This window comes from Papio anubis, chromosome 16, assembly GCF_008728515.1.
Source record: "Papio anubis isolate 15944 chromosome 16, Panubis1.0, whole genome shotgun sequence".
NCBI classification, from domain to species: domain Eukaryota; kingdom Metazoa; phylum Chordata; class Mammalia; order Primates; family Cercopithecidae; genus Papio; species Papio anubis.
In genome coordinates, this window is record NC_044991.1 from 11,971,992 (window position 1) to 11,987,997 (window position 16,006).

The following is a 16,006-nucleotide window of genomic DNA, read 5'->3' on the forward strand; positions in this document are numbered from 1 at the left end:
GCAGATGAGGAAATGACCTTTGCACATCACCTAGGGCAGCTGCTCTTGGGCAGATGAGGAAATGGATTCTCGGCCGAACAAATGTCCCCGAAGACTTATTCCTAAAGTTCAGACACCCACAACTTTCAGCTAAAGCCCAGTTGTGGTGGGGGCGGGGCCTGGCGCAGGCCTCCTCCAGTGTCTGTGGGTCAAGGGCTGGCATGAGGAAGAAGTGAGGTGGCTTTATTAGCTGTCATTGATAACCCCATCACAAAGGGTGTGGCGGGGGTGCCTTCCTGTCTCTCAGTGCCACTGAACAGCAGCAGAAAAAGTTACACTTACCTACCGGCCATGTCCGCTTGGAGTACAGTGATTCTCCTCCATGGGAATTCGCTGTTTGCCTCTTGGACCTGTGGCTGGGAAGGGACAAGGAGGTAGGTCCCTTGAACAGCCAGCAGCTGCCAAGTCGAGGAGAAAAACAGGCCCTGACCTTTCCCACAGATAGCTCCCCAGACCTGGTTCGGGTGGTTCTATAGCCTGACCCTGGAGCCTCTCACACTGTGGTACCTGGCCCAGGGCTGCTCCTCATCATGGCTGAGAAAACAAAGCCAGGAACCCAGTCAGTAGGGAGGGCTGTGGAGATAGCCACAAGAGAGGAGCTGGGTGGGGCACAAATCCAGCCCCCAAAGCCTTGGCCAATGCCTCAGCCTCTTGGGAGACAGCTGGTCCTGTGCTCACTCCCCTTCCCTAACACCTGCTCTGCCTCTGGCGCCATCTCAACAAAGGAGACGTCCCCGTGCAGCACCAATAAGCAAGCCCCTGAAAGTTGCCACACACTGTGGCAACAGCCCAGAGCCTGGGCTGGGCACGTGCCCTCTGCCCATCTGTACATTCAAATCCTACTGGGTCCTCACAGCACAGCCCTCACACTGCTGGCTCCACAGTACTTCCCCCAACCCAACTAAATTTATGCTGCCCCTGTGCATGGCATATTCATTCCTGTGACCTTCTCTGTGCCAGGGTGGCCAATAAGCCAGAACAGTCCTGACTATGGAGTCAGGGGTCTGGACATCCCCATCCCACCATCAATCACAGGCCTTACTCCTGGGAAGGACGCCACAAACACCTGCTGCACACACAGAAGGGTCAGGCCTTGCCATTCGAGGTGATTGGATTAACAATTTTATTCTGCATCTGCTACAAAAGGGCTGGTGTTTTGTTCCAAATGTTTAGCTGGGAGGGCTGTAGGGACCCCGCTACCCCCGTTAAACACAGTAAAGCATGGATCCAGTCAGCCCCCTGCTGGCAGGTGTGGGCTTGGCAGCTACACAAATCCAACCCCACCCTCCTGAGTGCGGCCAGAGGCTCCTGAATCCCAAGAATGGTTCTGGCAAGTACTGCTGCTTGTAGGGGCAAAGAGTTAAAATGAGGTTCTGCCATGGCTAAGCCTTGTGGAAACCCAGACCCCACAGCCCCTCCCATGCCGGGGGCTCAATGCCAGAGGCTTGTTATGGAGGCACCAGCAAGTAGTGGCCCTGTAAGCAGGGCCAGAGTCAGGAGAGACAGCAGGAGGGAAGCAGCCTAGAGACAGAGGACTGGGCTGGGGCCAGCGGACACGCAGGAGCCTGCCTGGGAAAAGCCGGGGGGCAAGGCTGGCATGGGAATGTACACCTGCTGGTGACACTTCTGAGCTTCAGTTTCCTTAACTAGAAAAACGGAACAGGCCCGGTGCAGTGGCTCACACCTGTAATGCCAAAACTTTGGGAGGCTGAGGCAGGCGGATCACAAGGTCAGGAGATCGAGACTATCCTGGCTGACATGGTGAAACCCTGTCTCTACTAAAATGCAAAAAGTTAGCTGGGTGTGGTGGCGTGCGCCTGTAGTCCCAGCTACTCAGGAGCTACTCAGGAGGAGCTACTCAGGAGGCTGAGGCAGAATCGCTTGAACCTGGGAGGTGGAGGTTGCAGTGAGCAGAGATCACGCCACTGCACTCCAGCCTGGCAACAGAGCGAGACTCAGTCTCAAACAAAAATAAAAAGAAAAACACAACATCGACCTCAGGGGCAGTTGCTGGGAATGTCAACAGGAGTGTGCGAGACCCCTGGCAGTCTCAGCCACAGCTCTCCTTTCGAGCCTGCCCAGGGCACAGAGGTGGCAGGGTGGCTAACGGCGTGCAGACCACTCACTGAGCAAGCCCTTCCTGTGTGCAGCACACCCCAGGGCCTCACATTCTCTGAATCCACACAACCTTGATGTATGGCTTTGCCTCTTGTAGATGAGAAAACTGAGGTTCAGAGAAGGTTGGTAAGCTTGTCCCATGTCACCAGCTGGTGAGGGAGCCTGAACACGGAAGCCACGCCTGCCTGACCGGGGAAGCTGGGCTCCTCACAGCACTACCCTGCTCCCAGCTGTTGCCAGGGGCCCCAGGGCAGGCAGAGCAACTGCGTTCCCGTGGCAGCACCTCCACCTGGAGGGGCTGGGCAGGGAGCACCACACTGTCAACTTGGAACAAACTTTTATTTTGAATGCTGGTCTGATCAGTCCATGGCCAGGGGTAGGTGGTAACTAGAAACAGCTGGAAGGAGGGGAGGAGAGGGGACCAGCAGTCCGCAAGCAGGAGGAAAGGAAAGGGGGACAGGAGGAGGCAAGGCTGAGGAAGGACCCAGCCAGCTGGGTGTCTGCCCCGGCTAGAGAAGGAACCACCCCCGCCCACCAGCCTACCCTACATCTGTAGCTTCAGTGCAGAGGTCAGTCCAGGTGGGTTCAGGCCCATGTCCCCTTCTCTGGCCTGCACAGTCCCACCCCAGGCAGGGGTTCTTCCAGAGGGTTAAATGCTCTGTGCTAACCCTGGAAGTGTCTTTTCACTAACCCCTACCTGCCCTCCCCACGCTCCAGTTGTCTTTTAAACCTGGAGCTCAGGCCTCACTACTGTGCTCCTGTAGCAGCCACGGGGGTGACGTGATGGGGAAGATGGGGTTTTAGTCTCAGCCTAGCTCAGGGGAACATCCCTCCACCCCTCCAACAGGAGGTGCTAGAAAACATGATCCTGAGCAGACCCAGACACCCTTTTGGTAACCAGTGCCTGAGGCCCAACAAGAAGCGGGGTGAGGGGAGGCTCCAGGCCGGGCAGATCAGCAAAAGCTGAGGGCAGCCAGGGCTGGCCCAGGCAAACATAGGATTGTCTCCAAGGGGAAACCCACCAGCTGTCTTTGGGTCGGTGGCCAGGGCCAGGGCCAGGGCCAGGGTCAGGGTCAGGGTCAGAGCCCGGGCCCGGGATGGGGAGAGTCCTACAATCCCATCACTACTCCCCTCCACGTGTCTCCAGGTTATAACCAGAGAGCTTTTGGCATGATGACCTGTTTGCGGGCTTAAAGGGAAAGAGGAGGAGAGAGAAAAGGAGAAGCCACTACTTTCTCTCTGTTAAAATGCCCAAGTCCTAGACTGTGGGTTCCTGCTCTGGCAGCAGCAGACACCAAATCCCAGAAGCCCCTCCACCCAGTCTGTCTCCATGGAAGGGGCCCCTGAGTGCCAAGAGGAGCAGCAAGATAGGAGAGCGGCTCCTTCCCCTCCTGACATCCCCTGACGGCCCCGAGGATTCTCAAAGAGACAGACATGCAGACAGGCAGCCATGGAGGAGAAAAGAGAGGCTGATATGGCCCTGGGGGTGGCACTCCTGCACCACACACACACACACACGAGAGAGAGACAGAGACGTATAATAAACAGAATAAAAACTAAGGGCCCAGATGTACAAAAAATGTGAGAGTGAGGAAGAAGGTGGGGAGGACAGTGGGAGACGGTCAGTCCTCCAGGTCTGGCTGCCTTCCTCAGCTTATAAATTACAACCCCCCTGGAAAATGGGGGTGGGGGCAATGCGGAGGCTCCGGCTGTGGCCTGAGCAGGAGGGCTGGGTGGCGGTCATAGCTGCTCTGCCCATCTGGTGGAGCGGTGGCCAGAGTATGATGACCCCTTGGGTGGTGGGGTGGGCCAGGAGAAGGTTCAGCAGCCGCTGGCAGGAGTCACACAGGCCCCCTGGGACTTCACCTTGTGGCGCTGGCCCCCTCGTCGCCGGCCTCCACTGCTGGGCTTGGGCTGAAAGAGAGAGAAGGAGCTTGAGAAGCACTGGCCCATCGGGAGCAGGGCCAGAGAGCAGAGGGGCTGAGCAGCAGGGAGAGGGGGACGGAAGATGCATGAGCAGGCAGCGTGGTCTGTCTTCACCCCAGCCTGCTCAGGAATTTCCTGGGCCATTCTGCCTGCAACACCTCCCCTCTGTCTCTAAAATGGAGCCAGTGCCTGCCCTGCCTTCCTAACAGGGTGGGTAGGACACATGTGATGAGGGTGTGAGAAGCGGATGTTCAGAGAAGCACAAAGCAGAGCAGGAGAGACAGAAAGGAAGCGAACGAACCAGAGGAAAGACCCAATAGGAGACAGATAACAGAATGGACAGACAGATCCAGGCATAGCCTCCTTTTCCAATGAGGGGACAATGGAGAAAGATGCTGGGGAGAGGGGTGCAAGGGGCACCAGGCCTTCATCACGCCAGGAGAGTGCCTGCAGGAGACAGCTGGCAGGAGAGGCCGGGTAAGAGGCTCACTGGCACATCCCAAGGCCACCTGCCCTTCAGGATGTGTGCACGTCAGGGACGGGACAGAGGAGGACCCTCTAAGGCAGTGTCTCTCAAACCTGCTGGACTGCAGTGCACACATATATCACCTGGACACTCACACCAGCAATACCTGCAAGACTTACTACGAAAGGGAAGCTTCGACATTTTTCTGTTCTGTTTTATTTCATTAAAACCAAATGCTAGTTAGGGCCAATTAAACTGGTTTCAGGTGGGCTGTATTCCCTGATTTGGAAAGCACTGCCTTATAGCTTCTAGAGACAAATGCCTCACACTTAGGAGCACTTCAGTGCCAGAGTTGTTGAGGAGACCTTGTAGCCAAGCTTGAGGCTGGCCTACATGTCACCCTCACCAAATCAGGGTAGAAGCCACAGCCCCCACCACCGTGCCAAAGCCACGAGGGGCCCACGCTCACCTGAGGCTGGAGACTGCTGGACGCAGCTGGCTGCCCAGCCCCTAGACAGGAAGCTTCATCTCCAGGTGGGGGTGCTCCTACTGCTGGCCCGCCAGATGGGCCCCCCTCGTCTCGTTTCGTCAGGGGGCCCTTTTTCGTCGACTGCATTTTAATCTGCTGGGGCTTGGAGTTCATCGGGGAGTTGTTGGTGGTCTGGAGCAGCTGTGGGAGCCATAGAGAGAGGCTGAGGCTGGAGCTGCAGGGCAGTGGCACTGGCTTGGCTACCCCCCCACCCCCAGCCCCCTTCTCCCAGGGACTCCTCATTCCTTGATCTTGCCAGTTCAGGGCAAGACGGATGGCAGGAAGGACATGACAGGAGGCAGTGGGGATGAAGAGGCATTCTCATCCCCGCTCAGTAGCCCAGGACTGCTATGGCCCTGGGCTCATGCCTCACTTCCTGCCTCTGCCCGGCCCAGAAAGACTCCATCCTCTTCTCTGCTACAGCTGTTGTTCCTACAGGGAAATCGGTGAACCTTGCTCCCACCTCCCACTCAGTCCAGGCCCCAGAGCCCAGAGCCTGCACAGAACCTGGCAAGTGGAGCTGCGGGCTCTCGTTGCTAAGCTGGTAGAGACTCCTCAGAGCGTGAGCTGCAGCTCCAGCCCCAGGACTCTGCTGCTGCTCCCATAACAAAAGTCTAGGGCAAGTGTTAACTCCAGGCCTCCCAAAGAGACCAAGTCAATGTCTCATCAGCTGGAAACATTTGAAGTTTGGCTATCAGAAATCTGGAAAGCTGTCAGCCAGAAGTAACTGACTTGCAATCTTCCCTTGTGGCCCAAGTTCTCTCTCATACAAAGCATAAAAGTAGCCCAGTGAGTCCCAGAGGACATTACAATGTTTGCTGCAGGCTTGGCCAAACTCAGCAGTCCCAGGAGCATGCAGGTCTTCGAGGACATCTGTAGCCCCAGGGTGACCATGCCTTGCCTTTTCTAGAGGCAAGGTCAGCCAAAGACTGATTCCAAGATCTCAGATAGGCTGGGGCCAGTACCTCCTTTGTACGGAGCAGGGGTCAAACCCCTCTACCAAATGCCCCTCCAAGACCCAGGGCAAGGTCTGCAGTGGGCAAGTGTCCAGGACACACAAACAGCTTAAGCCCCAAGAGAACTGAGGCCCATAACCCCCTGCACTCACTCCAACCAGACCTCTGCTCTGAGAGGAGACCTTAGGCATGGCCCCAGCGAGGCCACAGGAACCTGTGATAGCACCTTGGAGGCTGAGCCTGGCTGGGCCCAGATTTTCCGTCACCAGTTTTCTATGGAGGAAAACCATAGCCCAACTCTACCTTCTCCTCTCCATGGTCACCACCACTGCCCAAGACAGGAGGCCATGGAATACCTCTAAGGGAGTAGAGAGATGGCACCAAGGCTACACCTCAGTGGGTCCAGCTCTCCCATGGCAATGACTAAACCTCTGCCCTGTGATCAGGGTGGCCCCTGAGTGCTTCCTGGAGGCAGGCAAGGTCCGCCCTGGCCGTACCTTGGTGATGGTGCCGACAGCCTTGGTGCGGCCTTCCCGGAACACCAGCCGCTGGTCTATGTGCAGGTACTCAGGGGTCTTGATGAAGCGGAAATGTACAGTGGCCTTGTCCCCAGTACGCAGACAGTCCTTGTCCATGCTCAGAATGGTGGCTGTCTGCCTGATGCTCCCACAGTGCACTGTCAAGGGAGCCAGAGGTCAGGATAGGCTGGAGCCACCTGGTGGCTTCAGGACAAGGGAGGCAGTGAGTGAAAGCATGAAATACGCTTAAGCTGTGGAAGGGTGGGGGCTTATCTCTGGGGCTACAGACCCCCGTGAAGCCTGCTCTTGGCTCTGATCCTGCCTTACCATCTCCCACATTTTCCTCCAGCTAATGCCCACCCATCATCCCCCACCCCCAGGCCCTGTGCAGACAAGGGTCCGAGTTCCTGGGATTACAGCACACTCTGCACATGCGCCTCCTCGCTGGACTGTGGGCTTCTGCGGGGAAGGATCCTTGCCCATCTACCTCATCTTTGTTCCCGGCACCTTAGCAACACCGCTGGGCACCCAGCAGCATTCAGCAGACCTTGCTGAAGGAATGCATGTGAGGTCCCTGAGGACAGGTCTGGGCCTCAGAGCCCAGCCCTCAGTGTTTGTGGGAAGGAATCAACACTGTGGCTCATGGGTGGAACAGAAGGAACGGCATCACTAAACAGGAAGGAGACCCACCGCCCAGCTGCAGCTGGAACTGGGGAGCCTGGGTTGCTGGAGCACCTTCTGAGGGGAGCTAGCACGAGGGCCTCCTGGGCTGGCAGGGCCTTAGACACCTACCCATGGCCTGGTAGCGCGGGCTAATTGTGGTGGGGTGGTGGAGGACGAGAATCTCGGCCTCAAACTCCCAGGAGGCTTGGGGATTCAAACGTGGGGAAACCATCACCATGCCCTTCCGGATGGACGAGCGCTTGATCTGAAAGAAAGAGGGAGCCCCAGCCCTCAGGGACAATGATGCCTTCTGATTTCACCCCTGGTCCCAGGGACCAAGAGTCTTTCTAGGGATAGGGACCACCCCAACTCTGCCTGGTTTCCTCACCACCTGGACCACAGGTCTTCTAGGGTGGACAGCACGAGCAGCCTCAGTGCTCCATGGGAAGACTCAACACTACTAATGGGGTTCAGGAAGGCTTCATGCGGGAATCAGCACTTCAGCTGCTGGGCCATGAAGGACGAATGAGGAAGCAAAGGCAGGCAAGCATTCACGGGGAAGGAACAGGTGAGCATGACCTGACCACTGTGGGGAAGAAAGTCCTATTTTCCTGGTTAATTTAGTTGGTGGCTAAAGGTAGGTGACCCCAGAACTAGAACCCACCCCAAACCCCAGGAGATAGAAGGCTGAATAGGAAGAGGATTTGACACAGATCCCAATGGCCCTATGTAGAAGGATCCTTGCATAGCAAGGATACTCCTATCTGACCTCACCACTGAGCTCAGGCCACCCTGCTCAGGCACCAGAGGGAGGAACAGAGCAGACAAGGCAGGCATTCCTCACTCTAGCACTTATAAGCTGTGGGTCTTGAGCAAGTCCCTGGGCTATGAGCCTCAGTTTCCTCATCTGTAAAAATGAGGGCAGTAATCCTGATCTTGCAGAGCAGCCATGAGGACTGGAGTGGGTAAGTAAGGCATCTGGCCCAGAGCCTAGCATGATGGAGTCTGAGGGGAGTGTTCAGTATCATCGCTACTCACCTTCTTCAGCGCAAAGGATGCTGTCTGGCCACCCCGCACCTCCTTGACAGGCATGCGCTTGCGATGGATGGATTTGACAGCAATGGACAGGAAGTTACCCAGGGGGTCTGGGCCCAGCAGCAGTGTGTCATTCAGCTTGATCAGGCCTCTCAGTGTTGTTCCCGACACCACTGTCCCCACACCCTGCCAAGGAGAAGACCCTGGCCTCATAAGTGCATCCCCAGCACAGACCCACCCCCTGATGCCACTGTAGGAAATGCCTACCCAGCCACCCGCCCAGAGCCACTCACCGGGACGGAGTAGGTGTCATCAATCTGAAACTCAGCAGGCTCCTCCTCCCTGTAGCTGGTGCGGGGGGAGAGGAGGTTGAGGAACATCTTCAGCAGATCTAGGTTCTCGCCTGTAACATTGGAGATCTGGAATATCGGGCACATCCTAAGCAGAGGGAGGAGAGGAAGGAAGAAAGGAGAGAGGCGCTTAGGAGGCTAGCTCTGCTCTGACACAGGGCAGGGGCAGCAACAGGGCTCGAGGAGCAGATGCTGCTATTCATGACTCCACCTCTCCCTCTTCAGAGGGCTTGACCTCTCCGCCCTACCTAGCAAGTTCCTAGCTAGCCCTGCTCTGAGGCCTTCTTCTCTCACTCAGTTCTGTCTCTGACACCTGTCTTCTCCTCTCTGTCCTAGTTTGGAACCTCATGACTGCTTCTTCCTCAAGCACACGCATGCTTGCTTAAAATCCTTAACCGCCTTTCTGCTGCAGAGAAGACACTCCAAATCCCTCTCCCAACACACACAGCCCTTTGCTTGGGCTTGTAGCCATCTCTGCAGATTCACTTCTCGCAAATTCCTATATTCCAGCCACACCAGAGAACTTTCCCTTCTCCTAAAACCTTGGCACTTTTCTGCCCTTGCGGATTTGCTCACTCTGACCTTCCTTCCTGAATTCTTTCCCTTTTACGCAACTACCAGGCCCTCTCACCCTTCAGAGCTCATCTCAAATACCACTTCTTCCGTGAAAGCCCTCCTGGGTGGACACTCTTGACTCCTCTGAGTTCCTGGAGAGCTTTTTCTCTGTTACACATGACTGCCTCTGATTTTTCATCGGAGTCCTGTAAATGGTCTCTATCACTCCTACTCAGGGTGAATGAATTAAAATCCTTGAGATCAGGAATTATACATTCCCCACAGCTCCTAGAATAGTGTCTGCACAGAATAGGCACTGGACAGTATCAACAAGCTCAAATGGGGCTGTCTGAAACGTGCCCCCTCTGCTGGCCAACTGATGGTACTGAAGACCACATCAGGGTAGAGGCACAGGCAAAAAGCCAGGCTGCTCTGGGCCTGGCACTACAGACCAAGCTCTGGGCGAAAAGGCAAAATTGGTAGAGTTCACCATTATCGAGACAGCATCTCTAACCAAGGAGCTGAACCCCTTGAGGACAAGGATTGTGTTCAATTCAACTCTGAATCCTCAACGTCTAGATGAAGAGTCTGGCAGAACAAACATCCAGTAAATATTTATGGAATGAAAGAATACATTAATGAGTAAATGCCAAAACTTATCTATGATTAGTGAGCTTTTGAGGAACAACAGTATAAAAAACTGAGTTACAAAAATGGCTGCATATTTACCATCCATCAGCCAGGCAGGGCATTAAGTGCTCTAATGATTCATTTCCAACATTCACAGGAGCCCTACAGGGAAGGGAATGTTATTCCCATTTCACAGATAAGGACACTGAAGTCTCAGCCGGGATGCCAACCTCAGGAATGCCAGTACCTCACAATCTGGGTTACATGATATTGCCCCTGGGCAACAATGCTGGCTTGGGAGACCCTGGGCTAAGATCGGAAGCATCTATTTCTTCCGATCTCCGAATAGGAACAGGTGTTGATGTAGTGTTTTAATGAGACCTCATGCCCAAGCTGACAGCCACTCCAGGCCCATCACTCACTGTGGTCCTGCCTGCAAGGATGCCTGTCTGAAGTGTGCGCTCCCTACCCGTTACCTTTCAGAGCTGAAGTTGGAGGCTGTGACAATCACATCATCCTTGCTCTGCACCAGCACGGGGATCTTCCGGCAGCCTGGTGACTTCAGCAGGCGCTGTAACAGCTTCAGGGTTTCTTAAAGGGTGAAATGGAACAGAATTAGGGGGACACAACCCTCTCTTTGGCCAGGCTTCCAGAGCAAGATGGGTCCACCCATTACTGATGCAAGCAGGAGACAGACACAGATAGATGGACCAGTATTAAATGCCACAATGCCTGGAGAAGCAAAAACGAGGATCAAAACTTTGGGTGCTGCTAGAGTAAGAAAAGCATAGATGGGGCCTCTTTTCTAGGGTTCTGCGTCTGAAATCTGGCAGATTTCTCTTATGTCTGGACGACCTGCCTCCTGTAAGCATGTGACTTGAGGGTCCCCAAGAAAAACAATTCAGTTCACACTTCAGTTCTCAGAATGCACTATTTCCTGGAAAAAAAAAATCTCATCCAACAAAAAGGATCTCTTAGACATTTAGAAGTCTACAGAGACCTTATTATGAGGCCTCCCAAAAGGATACTTTTCTACAATCTTTAGCAGTGAGGGAAAAAGGCACGAAGGCCTAGTCCTGCAACCCTGTGTCAAAGCTTTGGTGGTAAAAGGTAATCAGACCCTCTGTCCAAACTTCCCCATATATATCCAGCTTAGCTGGTAGAGCCCAACTCCTTCTGCCTGAGGTCACCTGAAAAGAGATGCCAGATTCAGGAGCTCAAAATTTCTGCATTTGGAACCAGAAGGAACAAGGAAGAGGATAATTCTAGGCTGTGCTCAGACCAAGAACTATAGGGGAGGAAGTAGCAGAAGATTCTGGGCTGATGGAAATTCAGGCCAAGATCTAAGTACAAGACAAAGCAAGTTTCGCCTGCATGCACTGAAGATGGCAGCTGATGTGGGAAGGCTGCTCCGACGTGTGAGTGCCATTCCTTGGGGCATTTCTGCCACTGCAGCCCTCAGGCCTGCTGCTTCTGGGAAGAATGAGCTTGACAAACATATTATGGTCCGGTTCTAGTCAAGCAAAATTCTTTAGCACCAGCTCCTCATAACATGCACCTGCTGTCGCCCAGCATGCACCCTATGTAAGGGTACAGCCATTGTCAATAGAGAGTTCAAAGACCTAAGCCTTGATGACTTTAAGGGGAAATATTTGGTTCTCTTCTTCTATCCTTTGGATTTCACCTTCATGTTTCCTAGAGAAATTGTTGCTTTTAGTGACAAAGCTAAGGTATTTCACGATGTGAACCGTGAAGTTGTTGTGGTCTCAGTGGATTCCCACTTTAGTTGCCTGGATAAATACACCAAGAAAGAATGGTGGTTTGGGCCACATGTACATCCCACTCTTGTCAGATCTAAGCAAACTTCCTGAGACAAGGTGTGCTGTTAGAAGGTCCTGGTCTTGCACTAAGAGGTCTCTTCATAACTGACCCCAATGGAGTCATCAAGCACTTGAGCATCAATGATTTCCCAGTGGGCCGAAGCGTGGAAGAGACCCTCTGCTTGGTGAAGGCGTTCCAGTATGTAGAAACCCATGGAGAAGTCTGCCCAGCAAACTGGACACCGGATTCTCCTGCAATCAAGCCAAATCCAGCTGCTTCCAAAGAGTACTTTCAGAAGGTAAATCGGTAGATCACCCATATGTATCTGCACCTTCTCACCCCAGAGAAGAACCACAGTTGAAACCTTTTATCATTTTATAGATGACTATCTGTAGAAGGCAAGGAACCAATTGTGTTTATATTCATAAATATTACTCTAAATGTTTTATTTTTGTAATACTGGGTAGGGCCTTTTAAGCATGGTTAGTTGCTAATACAAGGAATCCTTTATTGGTAACGTCTTGGTGGCTAGCTAGCTAGTTTCTACAGAACATAATTCACCTCTGTAGAAGGCAATTCTTAGATCATGTCTTCAATGGAAACACTCTTCTATCTTAGCCTTACTTGAATCTTGCCTACAACAAAGTAGAGCAACACACATTGAAAGCTTCTGATCAAGGGTCCTAAAGTTTTCATCTTGAATGTGTTTGTATTAAACTGAATTTTCTTTTAAGCTAACAAAGATCACAGCTTTCAGTTGTTATCAGCAGTCAAATGTAACTCCTGAAATGAACGTTTATGTGATTGGAGCAAATGTGAATCGTATTATTTTAAAAAGTGGCAGAGTGACTTAACTGATCATACATGATGCCTCATGCCTGAAATTTGTAGTTTATGTAGTCATTTTATTTATTTTATTCATTAGTTAACTTTGTCTACATATATTTCTAGATATTGATTAGTGTCATGGATTATAAAGAATATTTATTGGATCCAGGGATTGCATTTTGAAATTATTATAATTATTTTCTTTGCTGAAGTGTTCAATGTAGAGCACATAAAAAAATAAACATATTGTAAAATAAAAAAATAAATAAAAATAAAAAAGAAAAGAAGTTTCTGGGCTAAAGCCGTGGTAGCAGACCACCTGGAGGCACACAGCTGACAGCACTAATCAGAGCGGCTGCTGCTAGCTGGAGGCTCCACTTACCTTGCAAGATGTTGGCAGGACACATGTCAATCTTGGTGACTACCACAAAGACAGGTACATTGAGTGCCAGTGCCAAGCCCAGGTGTTCTTTGGTCATCCCCACAATGCCGGCATTGCTGCCCACCTGCCCCAACACAGAAAGGAATTATCAGGACGAGGGAGAAAGAGATTGCTGCTGGGTGGACACAGGGGCTCAAAGGCAGATGTGGATGAAAGCTGGGCTGGGCAAAAATCACTTTAACCCCTGACTCAACGATGTGGGGTGTCAAAATCGGAGGAGACTTGCAAACAATAAAAAAGATAAACCCAGTCAGGGAAACAACTGTCTTGAGCCATCAAAGTGAATCCAGGCCAGGAGCGGTGGCTCACGCCTGTAAACCTAGCACTTTAGGAGGCCAAGGCAGGCAGATCACTTGAGGTCAGGAGTTTGAGACCAGGCTGGACAACCTGGTAAGACCCCGTCTCTACAAAAAAATACAAAAATTAAGGCCGGGCACAGAGGATTACTCCTATAACCCTAGCACTTTGGGAGGTCAAGGCAGGCGTATCACCTAAGGTCGGGAGTTCACGACCAGCCTGAACAACATGAGAGAAACCCTGTCTCTACTAAAATACAAAATTAGCCGGGTATGGTGGCACATGCCTGTAATCCCAGCTACTCAGGAGGCTGAGGCAGGAAAATCGCTTGAACCTGGGAGGTGGAGGTTGTGGTGAGTCGAGATCACGCCATTGCACTCCAGCCTAGGCAACAAGAGTGAAACTCGCTTCCCCCCCGGCAAAAACAAAAAGAAAAATTAGCTGGGTATGGCAGCATATGCTGTAGTCTCAGCTACTTTGGAGGCGAGGTGGGAGGATCACTTGAGCCTGGGAGGTTGCGGCTGCAGTGAGCCATGATCGAGCTACTACACTCTAGCCTGGGTAACAGAGCGAGACTGTGTCTCATAAACAACAACAACAACAAATGGATTCAACTTAACATCACTGGCCCTCAGTTTCCCCATCTATAAAATGGGGATAACAATATCCACTTCAGAGGGTCACTTGATGTTTAAATGTCACAACACACATGAAGGGTCCAGCATACAACTAGCATGAACTACGTGTTTAAGCAACTGCACCTGTTATTACTGTTACTATCCTTCCAGTAACAACAAATGTTTCCAAATATCACCATAATGACTAGTTACATAAATCAGGGCACATGTATGAAATGTGCTGTACAAAAGAAGGAAAAAATTCTTATCTACTGATATGAACTAATCTCCAAAATATGCTTTTAACAGGTGGAAAAAAAAAGTAAGTTGTATATGGAATGCTATCATAAAAAGAGATGAGTGGTCAGCTGGACATGGTGGCTCATGCCTGTAATCCCTGCACTTTGGGAGGCCAAGGCGGGTGGATCACCTGAGATTAGGAATTCGAGACCAGCTTGGCCAACATGCTGAAACCCCTTCTCTACTAAAAATAATAATAAAAAAAAATTAGCTGCATATGGTGGCGGGTGCCTGTAATCCCAGCTACTCAGGAGGCTGAGGCAGGAGAATCGCTTAAACTCAGGAGGTGGAGGTTGCAGTGAGCCAAGATTGTGCCACGGCACTCCAGCCTGGGCAACAGAGCAAGACTCCATCTCAAAGAAAATAAAAGGCGGTGGGGGATAAGTGGTGACTGATTCATGGCTTAAAAAAAGCAGCTGAAAGATATTTGGGAAACATCTGAAATAATATAAATACAGACTAGATATTTGAGGATATTAGGTAACTATTCTTCATTTTCTTGATTGTAAAAACAGTAGGAGACAGGCCTTACTTTTAGGAGCTGTATGCTGAAGTGTTTGGGAGTGAAAAGTCACAATGTCTACATTGTGACTTTGTCCGGGGTGAAGACATTTCCACTATTTTCAAGTGATTCAGAAAAAAAAAACAAAAAACAAAAAACTAAACATATATACTTGGCTGGGCAGGGTGGCTCACACCTGTAATCCCAGCACTGTGGGAGGCACCAAGGTGGGAGGATTACTTCAAGTCAAGAGTTTTGAGACCAGCCTGGGCAACATGGCAAGATCTCGTCTCTAAAAAGATTAGTATTAGCCAGGCGTGGTTGTGCACGCCTATAGTCCTAGGTACTTGAGAGGCTGAGATGGGAGGATCCCTTGAGCCCAGGAGTTTGAAAGCTTATAGTGAACTATAGTCGCACTACCGCACTCTAGCCTGGGTGACAGAGTGAGGCTTTGTCTCTTTAAAAAATATTAAATCGGGCTGGGTGCGGTGGCTCATGCCTCTAATCCCAGCACTTTGGGAGGCCAAGGTGGGCAGATTGCTGGAGGTCAGGAGTTCCACACCAGCCTGGCCAACACGGTGAAACCTTGTCTCTACTAAAAATACTAAAAATTAGCTGGGTGTGGTGGCGCGTGCCTGTAATCCCAGCTACTCAGGAGGCTGAGGCAGGAGAATCACTTGACCCCAAGAGGCAGAGGCTGAAGTGAGCTGATATCGCACAATTGCACTCCAGCCTGGGTGACAGAGCAAGACTCCATCTCAAAAAAAAAAAATTAAGTAAATAAAAAACATATAAACACGTATGTACCCACCATATATATATTATACATATAAATATGGCAAAATGTTAATGATTGCTGAATCTAAGTGGTGGGTTTATGGTATTCGTTATACTATTCTCTGACCTTTTCTGAAGGTTTAAAATTGGAGGGAGAGTATATATGCAAATTTGCTAGTCTGAGTACAAAATATCTCCGGCAGGTACACAAGAAACTGGAAATCCTGGTTGCCTCTGGGAGGAAACTTTTCACTATTTTGTACCATACTAAACTAGAAGAAAATCTGAAAGAAAAACTGCCATGATGTGTTTACACAGCACCCTATCCATTCCAGTGTGTCATGGAGATGCCCACTGGGTTTCCATGGCTCCCAGATGAGTCACCCCAGCTGGCACATCCCCCTCCCTCCACCAGGACACCTCCACAGTCTTCCCTATGTCTTCCCATGTCCTTTAGCCACCATTCCAACCCAAGGCAGATTTGTTTTTGCTCTTCCCAACCTGGAGAAGAGAGTGCTCTCCGGCTCTGTTTTCTATATATTTTAAATATTTTTTCCTAGAAGTTGAATGCCATGGGACTATAATGAAATATCTCATTGTTTTCTGCAGAAATGTTAATATTTGGATCACAACCAAA

At 51.3% G+C, this 16,006-nt stretch overlaps 1 protein-coding gene and 1 pseudogene across 7 annotated transcripts in view; one reads left to right on the forward strand and one right to left on the reverse strand.

The window, feature by feature from the left end:
• The window catches only part of GTPBP1 (GTP binding protein 1), a 33,647-nt gene that overhangs the window by 3,540 nt on the left and 14,101 nt on the right, over positions 1-16,006 (reverse strand). For 4 of the 6 annotated variants that reach the window (XM_031656294.1, XM_031656297.1, XM_031656295.1 and 1 more), the window contains 8 exons: positions 12,817-12,940; positions 10,262-10,376; positions 8,544-8,688; positions 8,254-8,436; positions 7,345-7,480; positions 6,532-6,710; positions 5,019-5,219; positions 326-395 (listed from right to left, as the gene is read on the reverse strand). In XM_031656294.1, coding sequence (XP_031512154.1) covers positions 326-395; positions 5,019-5,219; positions 6,532-6,710; positions 7,345-7,480; positions 8,254-8,436; positions 8,544-8,688; positions 10,262-10,376; positions 12,817-12,940 — 1,153 coding nt within the window. Of the gene's footprint in view, positions 1-321; positions 396-1,138; positions 4,072-5,018; positions 5,220-6,531; positions 6,711-7,344; positions 7,481-8,253; positions 8,437-8,543; positions 8,689-10,261; positions 10,377-12,816; positions 12,941-16,006 lie in introns of those variants that run through there. The other 2 variants (XM_021921558.2, XM_003905547.5) reach the window with 2 other exon arrangements.
• Positions 11,171-12,679, forward strand: LOC103888365 (annotated as a pseudogene). The gene has a single exon (XR_002515393.2). The product of XR_002515393.2 is annotated as a thioredoxin-dependent peroxide reductase, mitochondrial pseudogene (transcript).